Source organism: Strongylocentrotus purpuratus, unplaced genomic scaffold (assembly GCF_000002235.5).
Source record: "Strongylocentrotus purpuratus isolate Spur 01 unplaced genomic scaffold, Spur_5.0 spur5_contig_858, whole genome shotgun sequence".
Lineage (NCBI taxonomy): Eukaryota > Metazoa > Echinodermata > Echinoidea > Camarodonta > Strongylocentrotidae > Strongylocentrotus > Strongylocentrotus purpuratus.
The window spans coordinates 920,683-942,789 of record NW_022145566.1 but is presented as its reverse complement, the minus strand read 5'-3'; the positions used below and the strand labels follow the sequence as shown (position 1 = coordinate 942,789).

The 22,107-nt window shown below is 36.8% G+C and overlaps 1 protein-coding gene across 1 annotated transcript in view; it reads left to right on the top strand.

Annotated features, from left to right (window-relative positions):
- The window catches only part of LOC578128 (voltage dependent calcium channel L-type), a gene marked incomplete at its 5' end in the record, with an annotated part of 82,157 nt that overhangs the window by 4,298 nt on the left and 55,752 nt on the right, over window positions 1-22,107 (top strand). The window contains 5 exon segments of the mRNA NM_001124763.1: window positions 3,582-3,721; window positions 4,934-5,046; window positions 6,737-6,889; window positions 8,746-8,951; window positions 20,567-20,670. Of these exon segments, the coding sequence (NP_001118235.1) occupies window positions 3,582-3,721; window positions 4,934-5,046; window positions 6,737-6,889; window positions 8,746-8,951; window positions 20,567-20,670 (716 nt within the window).

Here is a 22,107-nt window from a genome sequence, read left to right as displayed (position 1 = left end):
TGGCAAAGTAATGTGTTTAGCAATACAGGTACTCGATGTAGTGCACACTCTGCACGTGTGGCTTTAAAGTATACTCATTCATTCTGACCTAAAGCATAGAGAAATTGACAGCTCTGAAATGAAAAGGAGCCAGATTTCTGCCAATCTAATTACACCACAATAGCATATTCCACTTATATATTCTAGCTTCTTGCAAACCTGAAGCAGGCAGTCCTCTGCATCTTAATACCGGGTTTCCATGACAACCAGATACTCTCCATTTGTATGCATGTGTAGGCTTGAGGGAGGCTCTTTACTTGTAAAGCATGGCAGAGTCGTCCATCCATCATGTAAAGAATGCCGGTGTGTGCGTGTGTGTACACCACATCACTTGCAATGCTATAGTATATGTTGTGCAAAGTTCGACTCGCATTAGAAGATAGTTGCCTTAAGAAATAACTCTCTTGGGATGCTTAATGCCTTTCTGCTTGAAATGCTTCAGACGATACTTAAGCAGGGTTGTTTTGAAGCGTTATTTGTCGCACTGCATGGTCCATGAAACGTCTGATGGTGATTGGCAATAAATATGGCCCATTTCATTGTTGATTCGGTTTAAAGTTGATCAAATAAATATACCAGTTCACAAATGTGTTTGATGTTGCCTCTACTACCATCGTGTCAGCCTTAGCACTTATAACTTTGTCTGATGTAGTGACAATTCATGTATATATTTCATATCTGGGCTAATTGATTACAGTAATTTAACTTATGGTTGAAATATGCTAGACTTTTTTGTTGCTAGGCTTTGATGAAATTGTTCACAAATTGGGATACTTCATTATGTGTTGGGCATAAAGGCATAATTACAAATAACATGATCACATTTATTTTCCAATAAATCAACTGAAGGGCATTTTCAATCCCCTATTGTATATCCCGTAGAAATCATGTTAGGATAATGTAATGCGTCATTGTCACGTTAGCACGTTTCAATAGGTGATGCACAAGCCTATTGAAGTTGTTTTTTTGTTGTGATTTTGTTGTGATTTCTTAGTTTGTAGCATAAAGATAGAGAAATGATGAGAGAAAAGTAATAACCTATCATTGATATCTATTCAGAGGATTGACCCATATGTATTGTATAGATATACGTAAGGTAAATATATGGAATTTTATGTTTGAGATAGATAGATATATAGTAAAAGAGAGAGAGCAAGACAAAGACAGAGAGAGAGAGAGAGAGAGAGAGAGAGAGAGACATACAGACAGACAGACAGACATACAGATAGATAGATAGATATACAAGGGGAGAGAGAAAGGGGAAGAAAGTGGGTGGGGGGTGACACAGAAAGACAAATGGAGCAACAGAAAGTGTAATGAGAAAAAAGAAGAAAGAGTAAAAATTAGGGAATCCTCACAGTTATCAACTGAGAGGAGAAAGGGATCAAACAAAAAATTAGAAAAAGGGATTTAAAAAAAAAGGTTAGATGCAATAAGAGGAAGCAGAGAAAGGAAAAGAGAAAATGAGAAGAGAGAGATGGAACAGGAGAAATGATCAAGGTGAAAGTGACACAAACAGGAAGTCACGGAGTGCAGATCGAATGACGGGAATTTATGGGTGGCAGAGCTTAATTCAAGCGTTGTTGTTATTGTTCTCTTGTGAAATAAGCTAAAAATATAAATGGTGTAACTTGTCCTGTTCAATAATCTAGAAAATAGAATGATGTACCTGTTTGAGTTGAAGGTTGAAAATGAAAAAACAAATCCTTTTTGTTGAAGTATGAAGAGGGAACAGAGACATTTCCACTCCAAGAAGAATGAACTCTCCTACTTTCAAAGTAAATTTACCCTTTGCTTTATTCATGTATTCATAGCAAGGTGCCCACAAGATCTGGCAACTGAAGTCAACAACGGAAAGACTGCAATAGAAATCTGAATTTCACTTTTAATCAAAACAAAGATGTCTAAAAATACACTGTTGGGTTGCATCACATGTCTAGCACTGTCCGATTTTCAATCCTCCTGAATCCAAACTCCCACATCAAAGTTAGTGGGTTTTTGATGATATTTATTTCATCTGTTTTTGAAAGAGTACCAGTATTGTTCAGTAAGCAATGTTATATATTGAGGTTAGATTTGTGAGGTACATGCAGAGATGTAACATCAGAGAAATTTGACATGTTGATCCAGTGGTTATCTTGAACAGTATAGATCAAAAGGTCTCTAAAACATGGAGTAGTTTTTAAACATGGTTTGTTTTGAGCCAAAAGGGTGTCACTTGTGCATCACACAGAGACTTAATTCTCCTGTGACTCAAAACAGTCAATCTAAGGATTTAATTTGTGATAACTCTCGCTGCTACTCCACATTTTTCACTGAATAGATTAATATGATAGATGCCTAATGTGTTCTGCATATGGTTTCTTTTGCTGCCAAATTTCGTTATATTTTCAGTCAAACCGCAAAACCGACTCCAAATCAATTTCAAAGTAACCAATTCTTGGCCATTCGCTGTAATGATATGTTTTGTATGGTCTGTTGTTGATCCGGCGGTGGTCTTATCGGTGTGACTGTGGTATACGTGCAACCTCTGTACCGCATTTTTTTTTACTAAAATGCTATTATCATGCAGCCATACACACTTGACGGTTAATGCTGAAAAGGAATTCTTATAATTTCTAAATAATGTCCTCAATCAATACCTCATTGAAGGTGACCTTGACGGCCGGGCATGCCTTAATCAGCATCGTACTTGAAGGTTTCTGCAATGTTGAAGAGAAAATGTATATGATCCATGTCTATTTTTTTATGTCAGAGACCACGCTATTTACTTTCGGGTGTCTCTGCTCTTTCTACGTCATAGATATTGATTGGTTATAATTGAGCACAATCAATTAAAGCCAAAGTTCATTCAGGTTGAGACAACTCCTATTTTTTATCGTGATAGGAGGAGTTATGAATCTGGTTGATTTCAAGCAATTTATTTTTCAAGTTGATTCACCAACTTGGTCTGGTCTCCTATCTTTAATTGAGTCACTTCAGTTAAAAAATAAGATGTTGAGACTTTTTTAATATAGTTTTAATTTATCATTGTATTCTAAAATCTAAAATGTTCAATTTCTATTTGAAAACATCAGAGTAAAAGCATTTTTTAAGCTGAAAATTAAACGCCTTTAAATGCTCGATGCACCCTTTATACAGTCTAGTCTAGCAATATAAATACCAAGATACAGCATTTTGTAGATACTGTCACTCCTCTGCCCTTTCGAAAGGGGATCTAACATTTTTGATTTGGGGTTGTAGCTTGCTTTTGACCTCGTTCTTGTGACCTGACTTGAAGTCTTATAAACTCTGCAGACAAGATGAATGTTTCATATTAGATTTGTTTTACTTTTCCATATGATTAAAGAAGACATTTCCACAGGAAAAGACAGAAATAATTGGGTGTATACAAACAAGTCTATCTGATGAAGTGTGCATCTTTTTTTTAATAGTATGTTTCTACATGTATCATATCTGTAATACCACTACATCCATACGATTGGCACAAGTAATCTTGATTGGTTTTTCTCTTTCTGTGCATTTTCTTTTATCCGCTACAGGAATACGTCGAATATGCCTTCCTCATTATCTTTCTGATAGAGGCTCTGCTAAAGATATGTGCCCAAGGCTTTCTCTTCCATCCAGGCGCGTATCTACGGAACGGATGGAATATATTAGATTTTCTCATCGTAGCTGTAGGGTAAGGCTATTGTTTGATTGACTCTAGCTCTCCTCCTGGCAATGTTTCAACTCATGCTTGGTTTCAAAGAGGCTGTTCACACCGCAATGAGATAGCGCGGTCTATCGTAGCACCCCCTTTTTTCTAGCGCGCGCTAGACTGCGCTATCTCTCGTGGACCACCCCCAAGAGGTGCTCCAGTGGCACGCCGTTTTTGGTCACCGTGGCTCGCTGTTGGGCGGAACGAAACGATGTTGTACCTTCCCCACCGCAGAGATAGCGCGGTCTAGCGTGCGCTATCTCTGCCGGTGTGAACAGCCTCAAAGAGAGATCTAGGGTAATGCATGAATGCAATTATTGAGTTTGGAAAGGAAGGGGGGGGGGGGGAAGAAAGCGAGGGATTATTTGTGTGCATGCAAATTAACCAAGACATTCACAAAGATGTATCTGTCGTTGTTACATTCAGCAGCTCTTGAGGGTAAGATTAATATGTAATTAATTAATGCTTGCTAAGACCTATGTTAGAATTGGAAGTAATTTGTTAGAAGGAGGGGGTTTGGGTCTTCTCCGCCCCCCCCCCCCTTGTACTCTAGGAGAATGTTGTAGAACATGCCTCTGGATTAGGGAGGTGAATCGATAATGCTTTATCACTTTCCAGTGTGAAGGTTTCTTGTTTTCTTGCTGCTGGGAATAAATTAAGCCAGTACCAAGGGTTCCAAGATTTCATCTTTATCCTCTTTGTTATACCTCTCTCTCAGAGAATCAATACCAGTAATGATTACCAGTACTTGTCATCCATACTATTGAGACTCTGAATGTACTTTTTCCCTCTCTTCATTTCATATTTTGAAAGGCTTTGAAATGCTTTGAAATGCTGTATTGACATTGTATTTTTGAGAGAAAATGACTAAATAACAATATTTTAAAGTTTGTAGATGGGTTGTATCAATCGACTGGCAAATTACAATCGTATTATTAAGGATTATACTTTATACATTTTCTACTGAAACCATATTGCAAACATTCAATTGTAGTTTTGCATATCCACTATTAAAGTGTTTTCATTTTTATTGCAAAATTTATTTTTTCTCAGTACAAACATTCAAGATTAGATTTCAAAAGAATCATATTATAGATCACAGAATAGATGTCAGAGTGTAGGCTTAAGACATATTTTGCGATGCATCTCCAGAAAGACTTGACCGTTCTGAATTGTTGCTTCTTTTATTTTCAGGGTTATAAGTACAATTTTATCGTTAAGAAATGTCGAGAACACCAATTTTGATGTGAAAGCTCTCCGCGCCTTCAGAGTATTCAGGCCTCTACGTCTAGTTTCAGGGGTGCCAAGTAAGTCTATATTAAATTTCTCTTCAATAACAAGGGTTAAAGGTACTAGCTCATATTATGAAAAGTTTTCTCGCAAAGTTAAAATCTCTTGTGCAAGAGAAATTATTTAAAAGTATCTAGAGATATTAAACAAATATCGGGAAGTTAAAGGCAAGCTGATGGTTGCTCTCTGTGGTAAAGATGTACTTGCATTCCAATAATGATACTTGAGAAGTTTTACTAGATTGTCAAAAGGAAAATATGGAATGAAAGATGTTATAATCAGCAAAGTCTATTTATAAGAAAGTATTGTATGTTGTGCTTAATTTGATAATTATCTTGCTAGCCATACCATTTCGAGCTACTTTTTTAATCATTTCACATCAATAGTGAATTGTACCTTTAACAGATATCTTTCTCTTCTAATCCTGGATAGATCTCATATGGTTAGACTTTCAAAAGAAGTTTAGAAAATAAACTTCTCATTGTCATTTAAGATCTACTTAAAGTATTTTACAACCATCATGGTTTATCCTGTTCTTGGAATCCCCTTTAAACATATAAACTAACTGGCACCATGTTATTTCTAATCATTGTGAACCGTCAGATGGCCGGGGCCCCTCGTCTCGATGTGTGCTGACATTTGATTTCCTTTCACCTATGTACATGCATTTGGAGCAATCAATATTTGTGAAGGGCTCTGCATGCATGTGTGAATGCATTTGTTAATAGACAGGGGTCCAAAAATACATCCTTTGCATCCATGTTAGGCTCATTTTTTGGAAAAACATCATTTAAAATGTGGGGGGTATAGTTAGTGTATTCAAAGCGATGGCTTATCATACATGTATCTCACACTGTACCGTAGATGTCATTTTTAATATTTCTTGAAGAGTATATATTCATGTCACAATTCAGATTACAACTACTTTTGCTTAAGACAACTTAATTGAAACTGAGGGGTATTATAGAAATCATACATTTTTAAAAATTTGTTTATACATAATATCGTCCCTATTTTCACGAAGTGACGGTAGTGAGGAAAATCGTCACGCAAAATGAATGCAATTTTTTTTCACTACCGTCACTTCGTGAAAACAGCGACGATATATAGGCCTTTCTTAGAGGATCTTGTTATAGTATTTGTATGTATCTGCATGGTGTAGGGCGTTTATAAACAACCATGCTGTTGAATTGCTTCCATTGGTTTAAATGGAACTACCCTATGGTAGAAAAACTTAACCTATAGATTCCCAAATTCTGTCTTACCCATGACATTAGTACAGGGACTACATGGTTCTCATAGGCAATGGGTTAATATATAAACCTGAAAGAAGACATTTGCTATCAATGAGGCCTGTCCTCATCAGCTTGAGTATGCCAAATAACCCGTCTCCACCAGACCGATAGGCTCATCACAAAATAGATCGGACGGGTGCAAATTATCCTGCTATTTCCCAAATAGAAGGATATTTCTGAAACAAGACCAATATTTCTGAGGATATTTTCTCGACCAAATATCTCGCTAATTGCAACTGCGGGCTGATGAAGACGCAAATTCGCTGGATAATTTGCAATCAGGATCATTAAAATAGCAGGTTATTTGGCAAACTTGAGCTGATGAAGACAGGCCTAATGTGTTACAACTTTCATATCTGTTTTCTTATCAGGATCTTGATACTAACCCAGAGTTCTTTCTCCTCCAATCAAGGTTTACAAGTTGTTTTGAATTCCATTTTCCGTGCCATGGTGCCCCTCCTCCACATTGCCCTTCTCGTCATCTTCGTCATCATCATCTATGCTGTAATTGGTCTGGAGCTCTTCATGGAGTATATGCATAAAACGTGTTATTTCAAAGACACATGTAAGTATACTGCCACCATGAGGAAGCTAGGGAGTTCAGCTCAGCTCAGCTATCTCCTGTCTTCCGGTGCTTTCACCTGTATATAGCTCTCTGTGCTTCTTTTCTCCCCTTTCCCCCCTCCTCTTCTCCCCTTTCCCCCCTCCTCTTCCCTCTCGCAATTTAGGGTGATATTATACTTGATTGATAAAAAAGGTTTTTTTGAGAACATTCCATACAACATCAGCTATCTCCTGCCTTCCACTGATTTTACTTGTATGTAACTCTTGGTGCTTTTCTTAATGTACTTATTTTTATATGTCTTTATCTCTTTCTCTTGCAATTAAGAGTGATACAATACTCGATTATTAAAAAAGTTTTGTTGAGAACATTTCATGCTTTATTTCATCATTCTGATTTAGGGCTTTTCTTGCTAACATGGTTTCTCCAGGGCTATCAATCTCAAATTTAAATTATTGGTAGCCTTCTACCTCAATTTTCATTTGGCAAAATCAAATGATGGCCTTTGGCAAACTTGATACTTTCTTATATGAAAAGAATATTGTTGTCACTATGGATTAGAAATTCAATCTTGAAAATGATTAATAGCCATATTTTGCTCTTGATGATTTTTTTTTTAGCAATAAAGCTGTTTCAAGAAGCCTTCCCATATACCAGATTTCCTTACCCCTACAGCCATCTACCAAGTGGCTATGTATCAGTCTGTAGCACCCCTACGTCTCTCCGCTCCTCTTGTTCCCCTTTAAGACATCCTCCTTGTGCACTTAACACCATCCTAGCCCCGCTTCGCACTCCTCCTTCTTCCACGCAATTGCTTTTCTATCTCCTTGACAACTACCCCCTAGCCATTCTCACCATCTAGCTGTCTATCCCAGCCTTTATTTAAATGGCACAGAGAGAGAGAGAGAAAGAGAGAGAGAGAGAGAGAGAGAGAGGGAGAGAGAGAGAGAGACAGACAGAGGTAGGTGAGAGAGAGAGAGAGAGAGAGAGAGAGAGAGAGAGAGAGTGAGGGTGATAGTATGTTTAACATTCAGGTGAGTGGCTGGAGCGTGCATGGAATTTTTGAAGCCTTGTTCAATCACATGTCAAAATAAAGGGGTACAAGCATAGTTTTGATGACAAAAAGGTGACTGAACTTTGTTTGTAGATTTGTTGCGCACTTTTGAAAATGCTATCCTATTATTGTCAAATGAATACAGGAAATAGTTAGGGGTAAGTTTATTTCTTTTACCCCTAGAATCATGATTTATAAATTTGAAGCCGGCTAGGTTGTATACTCCCTCTCTCCTAAATCTAGGGTAAACAATTTGACATTTTTCTGCGATTAAAAAAAGAAATTGTATTCTTTGGTGTATAGAAAGTTTTATCTGAAAATAGTGTGATTATTTGTTATATGACACGCCCTAAACACACTTAAAAACGAAGCTTTGATAACAAAAAAAAATTCAATTTAGCATTCGAAAGGAACAGATTGAAGAAAGCATCAAAGTAGAAAACGTACTGCTGGCACAACGCATCCAAAGACAATAGCCGAAAGGGTTATTCTTTTCAATATTCAATGAATATAGATCAAACTTCATTTCATCATCAATAAATCCTGATAGATGGAGGCGACTTGTCAGAGGACATGTTAATCCCTGCTGGAGGTGCAAAAAACCACTAGAGGGTGCGAGAACCAGAAGGGCGTTAACTTGTCTTCTTACACTAAGGGTTAATGGCCTTCTGGCTCTGAGTCTGCCAGAAGAATGAAGTAGGGGTATTAAGGAGAAGAGAAAGGTGTAATAGAAAGACGAGCGGTGGTCAAGATATCATTTTTGAAATATGACTTTCATTCTTTCATTATCTTCTGAATTTGACAGCCATAATAGCGATGGACGACCCCCATCCGTGTGGGAACGGATTCAGGTGCACGGACCTCCTCGAGGTCGGTATCAACAACACGGATTGTTTAGAGAAGTGGGAGGGTCCAAACGATGGCATCACCACGTTTGATAACATCGGGCTTGCCATGCTGACCGTGTTCCAGTGCATCACCATGGAAGGTTGGACGGACATCATGTATGACGTAAGTTACCAATCCCATCGCAAACAAGTAATTGGTTTCATTAGAAGACCTGGATTAATCAGAGTAATTAAGTTTTTATGAATTCCGCTAATTTCATTAAAATGAACAATGTTTTTTCCCCTCTGGCTTCATAACAGATGTAATGTTCTCTCTAGCCTCTCTTTCTTTCTACTCCTTCATTTCATACCTTTGCCATTTCACCTCCTATCTATATAGTTTCATATGAAATAAATCTATTTTTGTCTGTTTAAGTGTAGATCTCTTACAAAAGTGTGAGTTATTCAATTTTAGTAGTTGACAGCTAGAAGGGTGTTAACTCTGTTTTGAATGTTGTGAATTTACACCCCTCTGACACGTACTCTGCAGATAATTGTCCTTGCATTGTGGTTGTATCTCAAGCCCATCAATATTAGGAACAGAAAAACACCCTATCAATAACCATGTACCATACCAGAGTGATATTCTACCAAGCACCCTCTTTAAACTTTAAAGATATAAGATTTGAAGTTCACTGGTCTTTAATGAAACTGGTTTTCCTAAGTCTGGATGAGGTAGAATAATCCTTGGAAAGATCTGGGGGCGTTTCACAAAACTTGTCATCAGTGACAAATGACAGTTTTTGTTATAATCTACTCAAATTCTTGCTTCTGATTGGTTATCAGCAGATTTGTCTTTGATTTTTGTAATTTGTTATGGGGATTAGTCAGTACGAGAATACATCCGATAATGGCCTTTACTGACTGTTAGGGAAGAAGAAGAAGAAGAAGAAGTTTACTTGCATCAGACACAATGGAACACACTTCATCATCAGGACCAGTTGACTTCAGAGCCTAGATGTTTATTGAGGGTAATGATTTATATCAGTCCTGATTAGAGTAGGGGAAATCCCTTTCACCTTTTAAGACAGGCAAGAGCTTGGGAACATGTGACAAGTTACAGCTTTGGAAAGATAGATAGCTGATTTTTGTTATCACCATGGAGCAACATATAGAGAGGAGTTTCCTTTGATACTGCTTTTAGGATTAAGCCAGCACCTCTGTTATCTTATGAATGATTAACCGCAATGGCCGGTTCAAAGTATGGCAATGGCATTCTGAAAGTTCATCTTGCTTGCTCTTTGAGTGTGTATACGTGAATTAGCATCATTCATCAATTTTGTATTAGATGTTGTGGGAGCAATTCTAATTTTTTCATTGTTAACACGTTTCATAATAACAACCTAATTTTCATTTGGTTATCTACTGAAATGGATTTTCAAATCAGACATCAAACTGATTATCCACAAATTAACGTTTTAATTCATCTAAGCTGAAACACAGATCTGATCATAATGATCGGGGACAACCTTTCCTATGACATTTGCTTTCTAACATCAAGCAAATACCCACTGTCGTCTCCATCAAATAGTGCGTAACAGGTTCCATTCATGTGACTCCAGTCTGTTGATGAGGCAGGGTTGGTCGTCGGTTTGCTACTTGTTTGTTTACACAAACTCCCCTGACTCTCGTCACATAGAGCATGGGGGTATTAGTACTCACTCTACGGTTGGGCTCAGATCGGAGCTCTTCGTACATGCATCCTATTAAATCTGAAAGCACAGCGGTTTTTGTTACGCTGGCTGGATTTCACAGTTTTCTGGATGAGTTAAATACAAAGCAGGCTTTATTAAAATTGTGAATCAATTATTTCTAGTTCAGGATGGGAATACACACTTTGTATTCAGAGTTTTATTGAAATTTGATTGCATTTCTTGAAAAGAAAAATGATCTCATATGGTTTGTTTTAGAGTACCGTGACTAATATCACTAAAAGAAAAAGAAGAAAGATAAGAATCTAATAAATGTTGAGATAAGATTTTAGGTGCTTTTTCTGCAATGTCATAAACTAATTTCTTTTTCTAAGTACAAGATTTAATTGAGAATGTTCTCTATATCGTTTGTTTTCTATGAGGCAAATGAAGAAGTTCATCTAATGCAAATAGACGTAAACAAACAAGTGAGAGAGAAAGATCATGTTTCAAGGATACTCATGAATAATGGATTAGAGAGTCAGAGCTGAAGGCATTTCTTTGAGCGAACTAAAAGATGACAAGGTGACTTTGACCGACAAAATAGTATCTGAAAATTTGATATTGAAGGATGTAAATAGGATATTGCTTTATACAACTGATTAATTAGACATCTTGTTTTGCAGATGTAAAGATTCACTGTCAATGTGACGGTGTTTACAACTTACAATCTTAGCTGTGCTTTAATGTGAGTCCTGTATAAGATTGCATGGTGGGTGGAAATTTTCTCCATTATTTACTTCCCCATTTCTTATGAACTCTGTAATGAAATAATTAGATGAAGATTATTGAATTTTTATGTAAATCGTGGAAGAAATTAAATGAGATATAAAAGAAATGTCTATTTTGATCTGTTTATGGAAATGTCTTATATTATCATGAACAAAAGGAAAATTATTAGACTGTATTTAGATTAAAGCCCCTCTAAAGTATTGGAAGCCCCAAAAAATTGATGGCAAAAATTCACTTAAATTGTATCATAATGTGAAAGAAGATGTCATTTAAGACACATTTCTACAAGGATTTATCAAAACAAATTTGTTCAAAGTCGAATATCGATGAAAGAATGCAAATTTATGTTTTCTGAGAACAAACAAAAAATAAAAAATTATGCATTCTTTTATTAATATTTGTCTCAAACACATTTCTTGGGGGGAAATCTTTGCAGAAGTGTGTCTTAAATGACATCCTCTTTCACATTATGGTACAATTTAAGTGAAATTTTGCCATATTATTTTGACATGTTCATATCTTCAGTAGACAACACTTGCCATATCTGTTTGTCAGAAATAATTCAGTCAAATTGCCTTATATAGAATTTGATTTTGTAATAAACAGCATTTTAGAATACCAAATTTGATGAAATAGCTCCTTAGGTTCATAGCCCTGTAAGTTGTCTTGTATTAAACAATTTTGAATGATGAAAATGCAATTCGTAGTTTCACACTACATCCCTATATATTGAATTGCACTAGCAGGGATCAAGTGACATTATTTGGATAATTGTTTGCTGAATTTGATGTTACTTTTTACATCAGAGATATTGTGTTTTGGAATGTTGATTGTTAGAACATAGTCTCTCCATTTAAATTAATTCAAAGAGAATAGATTTTTCTTTCAATTTTTATCTAAAAATAGTGTGGTTATTTTGTTATATGACACGCCCTTAACACGCTTAATAATAAAGCTTCGAAAACCGCATGAATCTATTGGCATTTATAAAGCTATTTGTGCTATATATCCAGGTTATTTCTCAAGTTGGGGTAGATGTTATCAAAGTATTATCTCTAATCTCTCTGTAATGTAAAAACGTACCTGTATTTATACTCATTTAAAGATTGTTGGAACATGTTAAATTACTCCAAGTTAATCGATTTATATTTTTATCTGAAAATAGTGTGATTATTTTTTATACGACACACCCTAAACACGCTTAATTATAAAGCTTCAAAATCCACATAAATCTATTGGCATTTAAAAAGCTATATGTGCTATATATCCAGGTTATTTCTCAAGTTGGGGGTGGATGGTATAATCAAAGTATTATCTCTAATCTCTCTGTAATGCAAAAACATAGGTCAGATCTGTATTTATACCCATTTAAAGAGTCTAGTTACAGACTATGCAGCCTTTAATTCAAACTCGTAGAAATGGATTATGTGCATTAAAATGGAGATGTGCGTGCAGACTTTGAGAGCCATGTCTGAAGAAATCCCAGACATTCGCACTTCACACCGGTAATGTTTGCTCGTGAAAGACTGCAGTGTAGAACACGTGCTAGTATGGAAAAAGTTGAAGCATTAGAAGAAATTTGATAGGGCTAAAAACATATTTGATTTGTGGTTCCGCATTAAACAACAAAGCATTTATGACCTAATCTTTTTTTAATAAGCCATACTCCCCCCCCCCAAAAAAAGTATACAATATTTGTTCAAAGAATCATCATCGACCCATAGATCTGGGGGGGGGGGGGGGGGGTCTTCTTGACTCTTTCTTCATCTAATATAACTCTTTTTGCTGTAGCCATTTCCAGATGAAATAATCTTCTACCTCAGTGTCCATCCATCTTTTTTTTATAGTAATAGCCTGCATCTCCTTTTCCACCATTTCCCCCTTTGTTCTGCAACCCATCTTGTCAGTTTATCAGTTTATTCTCTCTTTTTTCTTCTTCATGCGTGGGAGCTATCTAAGTCTGCTTCCTCTTATCATTGGTTTGGAGCCAGTAGGGCATTAACTCATATACGTCAACACAGAATTAACGCCCTTCTGGCTTTGAACATATGTAATGTTCTATCTATCCTCTGTTACTTTCTACTACTTCATTTCATACCTTTGCCATTCTGTATAGGATCAAATTAAAAATCTATTTTTGTCTGTTTAAAGATACCTTACAATAGTTAGAGTATAATAGTAAACTAGACAACTTTTTTTTAAATTTAGTTTTGCACGATCCTTGAGAAGAAGAAAAAAAAAAAACCCTGAGATTTGCTGAAGTAGCAAGGACTATGTCATTTGCTTCAGCAGCTTGTTTTTTTGCCGTTTTTAGTTGCTAAGTTTTTAGTTTCTTGGGAAGCATATGGTTGCTATGGTCTAAAGTCATGGCTTTCCCAGGTAGCCCCCAATGTTGAGCTCGGCAATGACCCATGAGCTAACTCTGGACGCCTTAATACATTGGATGATGTTTCATATGTGAAGAGGGCCGATGCATCACATAACTACCCCCCAGGGAGAGCACATGTTTCAGCAGGATATTATGAGTAGCTGCAGTTTGGCAATCCGAGATGGCTGCAATTGCTGTAGTTTGTTGATCTCATATTTAAATGACACACTGTCTGGAAACCCAGTAATAAGGGAAGCAATTGCCAGCAGGCCCGCTTCCCATCTTTTTCTTTTTTTTTTATCGGAGATGAATTACCAGAAACCACTAGGTTAAGTGGACTTCTTTGAAGTAATGGCCACAAGGGTGATTCAACATAAGTATGATGCTTTTACAGGGGCACTTGGGATGTCAAAACTTTTGAGAAATGAATTGAAATGGGATCCGGAGAGCAACTTTTACTGTAAATGTCATGAGAATGGAAAGACTATTGAAAATCAGATAAAGTAATTTACAGATACATGTATATTGTCAGTTGAGAGCCAGAATGGCGTCATCTCATATGCTTTAATGCAGGGTTAATGTTCTTCTTGCTCTCATAAGACAACACATTCTCTCTTTCTCTCTGCCTCTTTCTCTTTCTCTTTGTCTCTCTCTCTCTCTCTTTGTCTCTGGCTCTCACAATACAATACATTCTCTCTCTCTCTCTCTCTCTCTCTCTCTTTTTTCTTTCTCTCTCTCTCTCTCGCTCTCTTTTCTTCCCTTCCCTCTCCATCTGTTTCTTCTCTCTGTGTCTCCTTTCTTCCTTTCACTCTATCTGTCTGTCTCTTCTGTCTCTTCTGTCTCTTACCTCTGTCTCTTATCTCTGTCTCTTATCTCTGTCTCTCATCTCTGTCTCTCTGTGTCTATTCTTTCATTTTCCTTTCTCTCTTTTCTTTCTATCCCCCCCCCCACACACACTCTCTCTCTCTCTCAAGTAAGTAATACATAGTTTGTGTAGAGGAGAGGAGGTGAAATTTAGCAGTAAGATATAAGAGAGATACTGAACATGAGGGGAGAAAGAAATCTTTCTCACGTGACAGTAATGAAATCAAATGATGGTGGTTTTGATAGCAATTGACAATGGCATGAGCGAGCATGTACTGTTTGATGAACACGTGAAGACAAACATGGTTTAGTTGAATGATCAGGCTTTAGTTTCTCAGACAATCAGTCGAAAGAAGAATTGCCTGCCTGTCTTGTCTCGTAGCTGTAAGAAGTAGTGATGTAATGTAAACAGGGGCAGGTTTGATTATCTCATCGATTGACATGAATTGTCGTGGGAAATGAGAATCAAGACAGATAGATACTCTATTCAGAGCCAGAAGGGCTTTGATTCTGTGTTAGAGTATATGAGCCAATGCCTTTCTCGATCCAAACAGTCCAAGCTAATACCAGTATACAAGCATGCATGTTTTTGATAGTCCAAGGCAACAGAAAACATGATTGGAAAGAATTATAAATGTGATGTTGAGTTTCTTGTTTTCAAGAAGTAATTTGTTAAAGTTTGTAATAACAATGATCACAATGACAGATAAATAATATAATCAGAGCCATAAGAGCTTTTATGCTGTGTTAAAATATAAGAGGTAATGCCTTAATCGCTCTAAAAAGGCCAAGCTATACAATCATGAATAAATTACAAGCATGCATGTGTTTAAAAGTTCAAAGCAACAGAAAACATGATTGGAAAGAATTATCCACATGATATTGAGTTTTGTTTTGTTTTCAAGAAGTAATGTTAATGTTTGTAATAATAATTATCACAAATTTGAGATTGTGAAAAACATTACCTACCTGACTCATTGTCGACTCATGCAAAATATTATAAGTACCTTTCGATAATATCAAGTAACTTTCATTGATCATTTTAAAGATATGATGCGCTTGGTAATGCCTGGCGCCATGTCCTGTGCATCTGTACCAGATGTGTTCTTTTTATAAGTACTGTCTGAAGTAAAGTCCCTTGGGGAAAACATGGCTTGGGTTTCAGAAGAAGGTTTATTTTAAGCCCGAGCCAGAGATTACAAGGAAAAGCCATTTTTGGAATGAAAATGAAAATGCAATGACAGCATTAATGATTAAGCGGTATCCGAATGAAAGCTTGATAAATTTACAGGATTTTAGGACAGTGTAGCAGTAAGGTTTTAGGTTAGGATTAGGACAAGGATTGGGGTTTATAGGTAGAGTGTTTGGTCAGGGTTGGATTTGAGAAGTTGGCTACAGTAGGATATTCTCCATGGAGCACTTGTTGCCGGAGCACTTGTTGCCAGAGCATTTGTTATGCAGTCAAATTTAAAGTGTTTATTACTAGAAAGTTTGGTTAAAAAATATCTTTGGCTACTGGTATATGCTGCATCAGTTCTGTTCTTGATGGTATCATAATAGCATGAGTGTCTAGTCCTGACCATAAAGAATCACCCTCATTCTATCCAGGTTGTTCTCTCATCATCACCTTTTAATGTTGGGCAAAGGGCACATTACCCCGGCCACCCTACCTCTCAACTTTCATGTTCTAGTTTCAGGTTACAGGATGACTAGTGTTCCATTCGATAGCTGATTAGACAAGATGACATTCTATTATTGACTTGTGTATCACTGGCCTTCTATTGTGCTGTTATTGCCGCTGGTTTGTGCCATAGACAGTGTTGAGCTGATCGAGCGTTGTAGGTGCTTTTAGGTTAAATTCAGACATGTGCATGCAGATCCCCCAACCAAGTCATGCCCAGTTATAAGTCAGTGGATGATCCAGGATTGTCTCTGCCGGAGAGGAATGGGTGGAGGTGGATGGGGGGGGGGGGGGGGGGGGGGGGGTTGTGTCTGTCTTGATACATGACAAAACCCTTCTTTATCTAACAACCGTCATAATCATTTGTATGTCTGTCGGTTGTCTGTCTTGAACAAGTATGAATATTCTCAGGAAAAAAAAGGAAAAAAAGGGTTCAATTGCATGTGGGAGGGGGGCATAATACTTGATGTGTAATTAAGAGATGCTAGTTTTGGATTGTGGGGGGGGGGGGGGGGGTTCCACTCTGGATCTGCTAATTACTTGGATACTCTACCTTGGTCATCATATTGTTTTCACTTGTCAGATGCCAACTACATAATGAGTTACATTCAACCCCAACATCAGAAATCCTGATGCAAGTCCAAATAAATGATTCTGTTCAATTGAAAGTGTTTTTTCTTTTGGTCTTATGGAGTATGATGCAACCTTTTTTTTATGCAAGAGGTCGCAAGTTTTGTTTCCCATGTCGTATTAATCCACATGGTGATACAACATCAGTAAGTGGTTCATCAATCAACACCCATCTCTGTATGAGCATGTTAGAACAGGGCCTAATTGACCTTCACTATAGCTGAATGCTAACGTTCTTTCAAATGATGTATCATATTACCCCCTTTATACAACAGATCCCAGGTGTAGTATTCTGACCTTTTCCAATGTTCTTGTCCCTCGGTCCTCGTCTTTAGTATGATTTATCAAGTATATATGTATATAATGCATCTTTTATGACGGGGGAGAGATGCATGCGAGAGGACGGCTCTGGGTGCCGGTGAGAATTCCCCTAAAAGCAAAGTGCTATTAGTTTGTCCAATTTAGTCATTAATATAACTGAGCTTCCCCAATTAGATGCATAATTCAGTGTAACTCGTGCACAGTACAACAGCATCGCCTAGATTTCTTGTAATATGGCTAGGTATATAATGCTAATGAACAGGTTTGCTGTCACTGGTGGTATAATACAGCCTTGTGTACTGTGGCTGATTAAATGCGCTACAGGCATCAGGATTATATATTCAATTATTCGCTAATATCATACACATTATGAAATAATTTGTATTTTGAAAGGAATGCGTACCTAAAAAGGGGGTCACTAATTCTATTTTGATGTGTCATAACCCCCTTTTTCCATATTCTGTATTATGTTATTTTCTTACTCCTTTATCAGGTTTCAAACTTGTCAGTTTGCTCTGTGTAACAGGAAGGCACCTATATCTTTTGACTTTCATTTATTCACTTTGTTTTTCTGATGTGTCATATGCTTTTGATCAGTCATATTTGTATTTGTTCAGCTGCAATTAGGATCAGCTTTAATAGTAACAAGAATCAATTTGTCACTCATCATATCTTTGTCATGAGAGATTTTTGTCTCCATTTTGCTTGATTGAAAAGTGAACAATGTGATTTTAATTAATAGTTATATGCAGCATTGTTATCTTTCATTAAGGGTAGCAGAAATTGACTGTTAAGTCTGTCTAGTAGTATCAAAATCTCACAAATATTTTTACACAAAAAAATCAAGTACAAGATCAAGTGCACATAAATGAATGAACAGATGCATTTCATCATAAATTCCCATTAATCTATTTCAGGCATTTGGGAAATTGGAAGGTCTTTCAACTTTTTGGTTATTAATCCATCAGCTGCATGTGTGAAAAGGATCAATTCTAGAGGGAGGGGGTCTTACGTGTGTGACATCAATGATGGATGCTCTGTGTCATAACTTTTAACTACTTTGGGGTTTTCATCTAGATATCTTACAGAGAGAAACATGTGCCTTTGTGAATTGAGACCTGGCCTGTATTACCTGGCCTTAATTGACTGAAATCCCATCTTGGATAGAACCTACTCCGAGGAAATTTAGATCATGTCAGAAGTGGAACAAAGGAATAAAAAGAGAAAAAGTTGTTCAATTAGTTTTAGTAATCAGAAGTTCACTTTTAAATGTATATGGCTCTTTGAGAGCAGTAAGCCGAACTAAGGATGAAAACAAACTTGAATAAAATTAACTTTAACTTGAATTTGATTTCCATTTCATCCACTATTGACTCATTGCCTACTGAAAGAGGTCGAACCCTGTGTTGAGCCTATGGGAATGAGAGAACTCAGTAGTTAATGGGTTAAAGATAAGTAAGCCATGTTAAGGATGGAAATTAGAATGGTATTCATTTAATCAATTCAAAATAGGTAGCAAGAAAATAATTTTAAAAGAGCTGTTTAACCGGTAAAAGGGTGTGAAGGGTTGCACAGACAGTGTGTGTATATTTTTAGAACTATGTATTCTAACCATTTTTGCACTTTAAAGTCTTTATTATACAACAAAATACATTGAATTTTCATTCCATACATTTTCTGAATTGATGATAGTGATGGGTTATCACTTTTGTATATTATTTCTTCTCTATACTATTTCTTAACATTATAATTCAATACTAAAGAGTATATTTTTTGACGAAACTCATGTTTACATACTTTTATCTGACATAAAACACATTGTTTTGGGTTTTAAGCTTAAGTTAGTTGGACATGTATCAGCAGTAGTGCAGAATGGTTTCTTCCAAGTGTAATGCTATAAAATCAGAGATGCATATCAGTATACCACTGTCATGTTTTATTCCTGAGAATCAATCAGGCGGAACATATATCTCTGTGTTTGAGTGCTCTGATGATATTCCCATGTGTGTTGCCAGTGAACAAGATGAATTACATAGCTTTACATTGAGGCCATGCACCATCTTGCAATGGATAGCCGGTCTTGCTGTTAACATTGTAATGAATACCTCCTCTCGCGTGACCTTTGCCTAGGTAGCGCATTACACACCCTAACCCCCCCCCCCCCCCCTCCCCTCAAGGCGGTTTCTAAAGCTCCATGTCTGTAAGGAAAGGAAATTATTTGATGATGAGGATTTAATCATCAGGATTAGTGTTTGCCCTGATCTTGGGCTGTGTTTGCCGATGCTACGCCGCCGGAGAGAATGTTGTGCCCCTATCAGACGGCCTTTTCATTGATTTTTTTTCTTTCCAAGGAAAGATGGTAGACAGAGGGAGATAAAGAGAAGATGTAGACGGAGAAGCACTCAGCCTTTCCTTGGGTGATAACCAAGATTAACTTACAAGTGTTGCCAGAGTCAGAGGAGAAGGGGTGTTTATCGGAAAGGAATGATTTGTAGGAATATTTTATCGCCTACAAATTGTAAACAGCCCAGACATTGAAACCTCCTTTACCATTCCTCTCTTTGAGCTTCATTCAATTCTGCTATGGGATAGTTTATCATTTAAAAAAATATTTTAAAAACTTAAACATGAAAGGACAGTTTTTATGTTGCAGTCATTTTATCATAATGTTTTTCAAAATTTGATGGATTTGTGATACAATTAGTTTTTTTAATCCACTTTTGCTGTCCTACTTAGTTATGCTTATATATGTTCGTCAATATTTTTGCACATTTTGAACACTATATAAAAAACAGATTATTATTATTATTATACCATATATGGGCTAAAGGATATCAATTTCAAAAGGTATAATGCTTAAAGTTTTCAAATTGGTTTTATGCTCTTCCCTTGAATGTTGAAACCCTTCCCTCCTTCTCTATCTGTCCATTTCTATTTCTGTTTCTCTCTCTCTCTGTTTTTCTCTCTTTTATGTTATTAAGGTGTTTGATATCCACAGACTTTAAATTTTTCACTTGACACTATATGAATGCAACTCTTCCCTTTCCCTTTCCCTTTCTTACTCTCTCTCTCTCTCTCTCTCTCTCTCTCTCTCTTTCTCTTTCATTTGTTGTTGGCCAATCGCGGTTCCATCATTCATTTTTCACATATTATGTATATATATATATGTATTGTATGAGCATATTTTACTTATGAAAAGGATGTCCGTTCATATGATGACCCCTTTTTTCTATGTATGATTTTATGTGACCATGTTGAAAATTAAAGATGATGTATATTGTATACATGGAAAAAAAATAACATCTAATTAAAACAAATCAAATCTCTGTCCCTCTCTCTCTCTTACATACATACTATTTATTGCACAAATGAACAAATTACATACAAATTTTAAATAACGTTTTAATTCTTTGTTTCATTTCTAAAATGGATGTTTGATCTTGTGATTTCAGATCAATGACGGTGCTGGTCCCTGGTGGCCGTTCCTCTACTTTGTGAGTCTCATCATCATTGGTTCATTCTTTGTCCTCAACCTGGTTCTTGGTGTCCTAAGTGGGTAAGTCACTTTCAAGTTTTTTTATAATTCATCTGGTTGGAGCCAGAAGGGCGTTTGTTTAACCTCTCAGTTAAAGTATATGTGAGGTGGCACCTTTATGGTTTCAAACAGATCATTCATAACTCAGTATTATATGATGATGATGATCCACAGCACTCGTATGGAGCCATTTATCTGTTTCAAACAATATATCTTATTGAAATGTTACAGTGGTGGATCCAGGACTTTTTGTAGAGGAGGGGCTCAAATGTTTGTTTGTCCAAACCCCGGCCCCCCCACTCCATGGTCGGAATGACCGCATGCATGTTACCAAAATGTCCGGTAAAGGGATACTTTTCGTGCGACAAAGTCCGGCCCGAGAATTGTAAAAATAGGGGGTGTATTTGACTTTCACGTGGAGATTTCTTTAAAAAGGGGGTATTTTTTCTTTTTTTCTCTCATCTCTTTGGACTCCTGAGAAATTATTCCGAATTTAGGGGGGTACATTGAGCATTTTTCCGTATTTAGGGGGGGTCTCCAAGGCAGGAAAAGCCAGCGAATAGCCCGCGAAAGGGAGTTTCGGAAATGTTGGCAATCCTTAGATAGGGGTGCTTTCAAAAAGAGGGAACAAGCATACGCGTACCCTTAATAACACTGAGTGGGGGGGGGGGGGGGGGGAGGCCGGGGTCCAAACAAGCAAAAGACATGGACACACATATATGTATCATCTGTTTGGAGCTACAAGGGAGTTATTGCTCTGCTAAAGCCCCTGTCTTTCCAAACAAATGGCATTTGTTAATCTGTTGAGATGATTTGATTAAGGTGTAACACATATTTCACATAGTTCCCAGCCCAAGTTACCTCAGATTTAGTATTCAAGGGAGTATTAAGTAATAGCAAAGTTTGGTTTGATTGGGGGGGGGGAATCACATGCATCCTATGTCCCCTGGATCTGCTACTGTATCAATATGTTGTGTTCAAGGCTGTGTACTGTACTATAAAAATGCTTAATTGGTAAGAAAGCACAGTTTAATCCTAATCTCCCTAAAGGATATACAGCATCATAATACAAAACCATCTGTGAGAACATGCGTAAACTTTTGTGAATACAAGTTAAAGGAAAATAAAATGCACTTAAGATATTTTAGATCCAGACTTCCAGTGACACAGATATTTTTCAACTTATGTTTGCTTTTTATTCTTATTGATGATACAAAAAATGCTATTTATCATTTGAACCAAAATTGAAACCACATCTGCCCAAAGAAGTCTCATTAGACCTGTCTTCATTCAGCTCGAGAGTGCCAAATAATTCGCTTTTTTCAGACTTGGGATATTATCCTAAAGCTTGTAATTGCATCTTCACCAGACCAATATGCTCATCACAAACTAGCTAGGACGGGCGCAAATTAGCTGGCTGTTTCCCAAATAGCGGGATATTTTAGAAACAAGACCAAT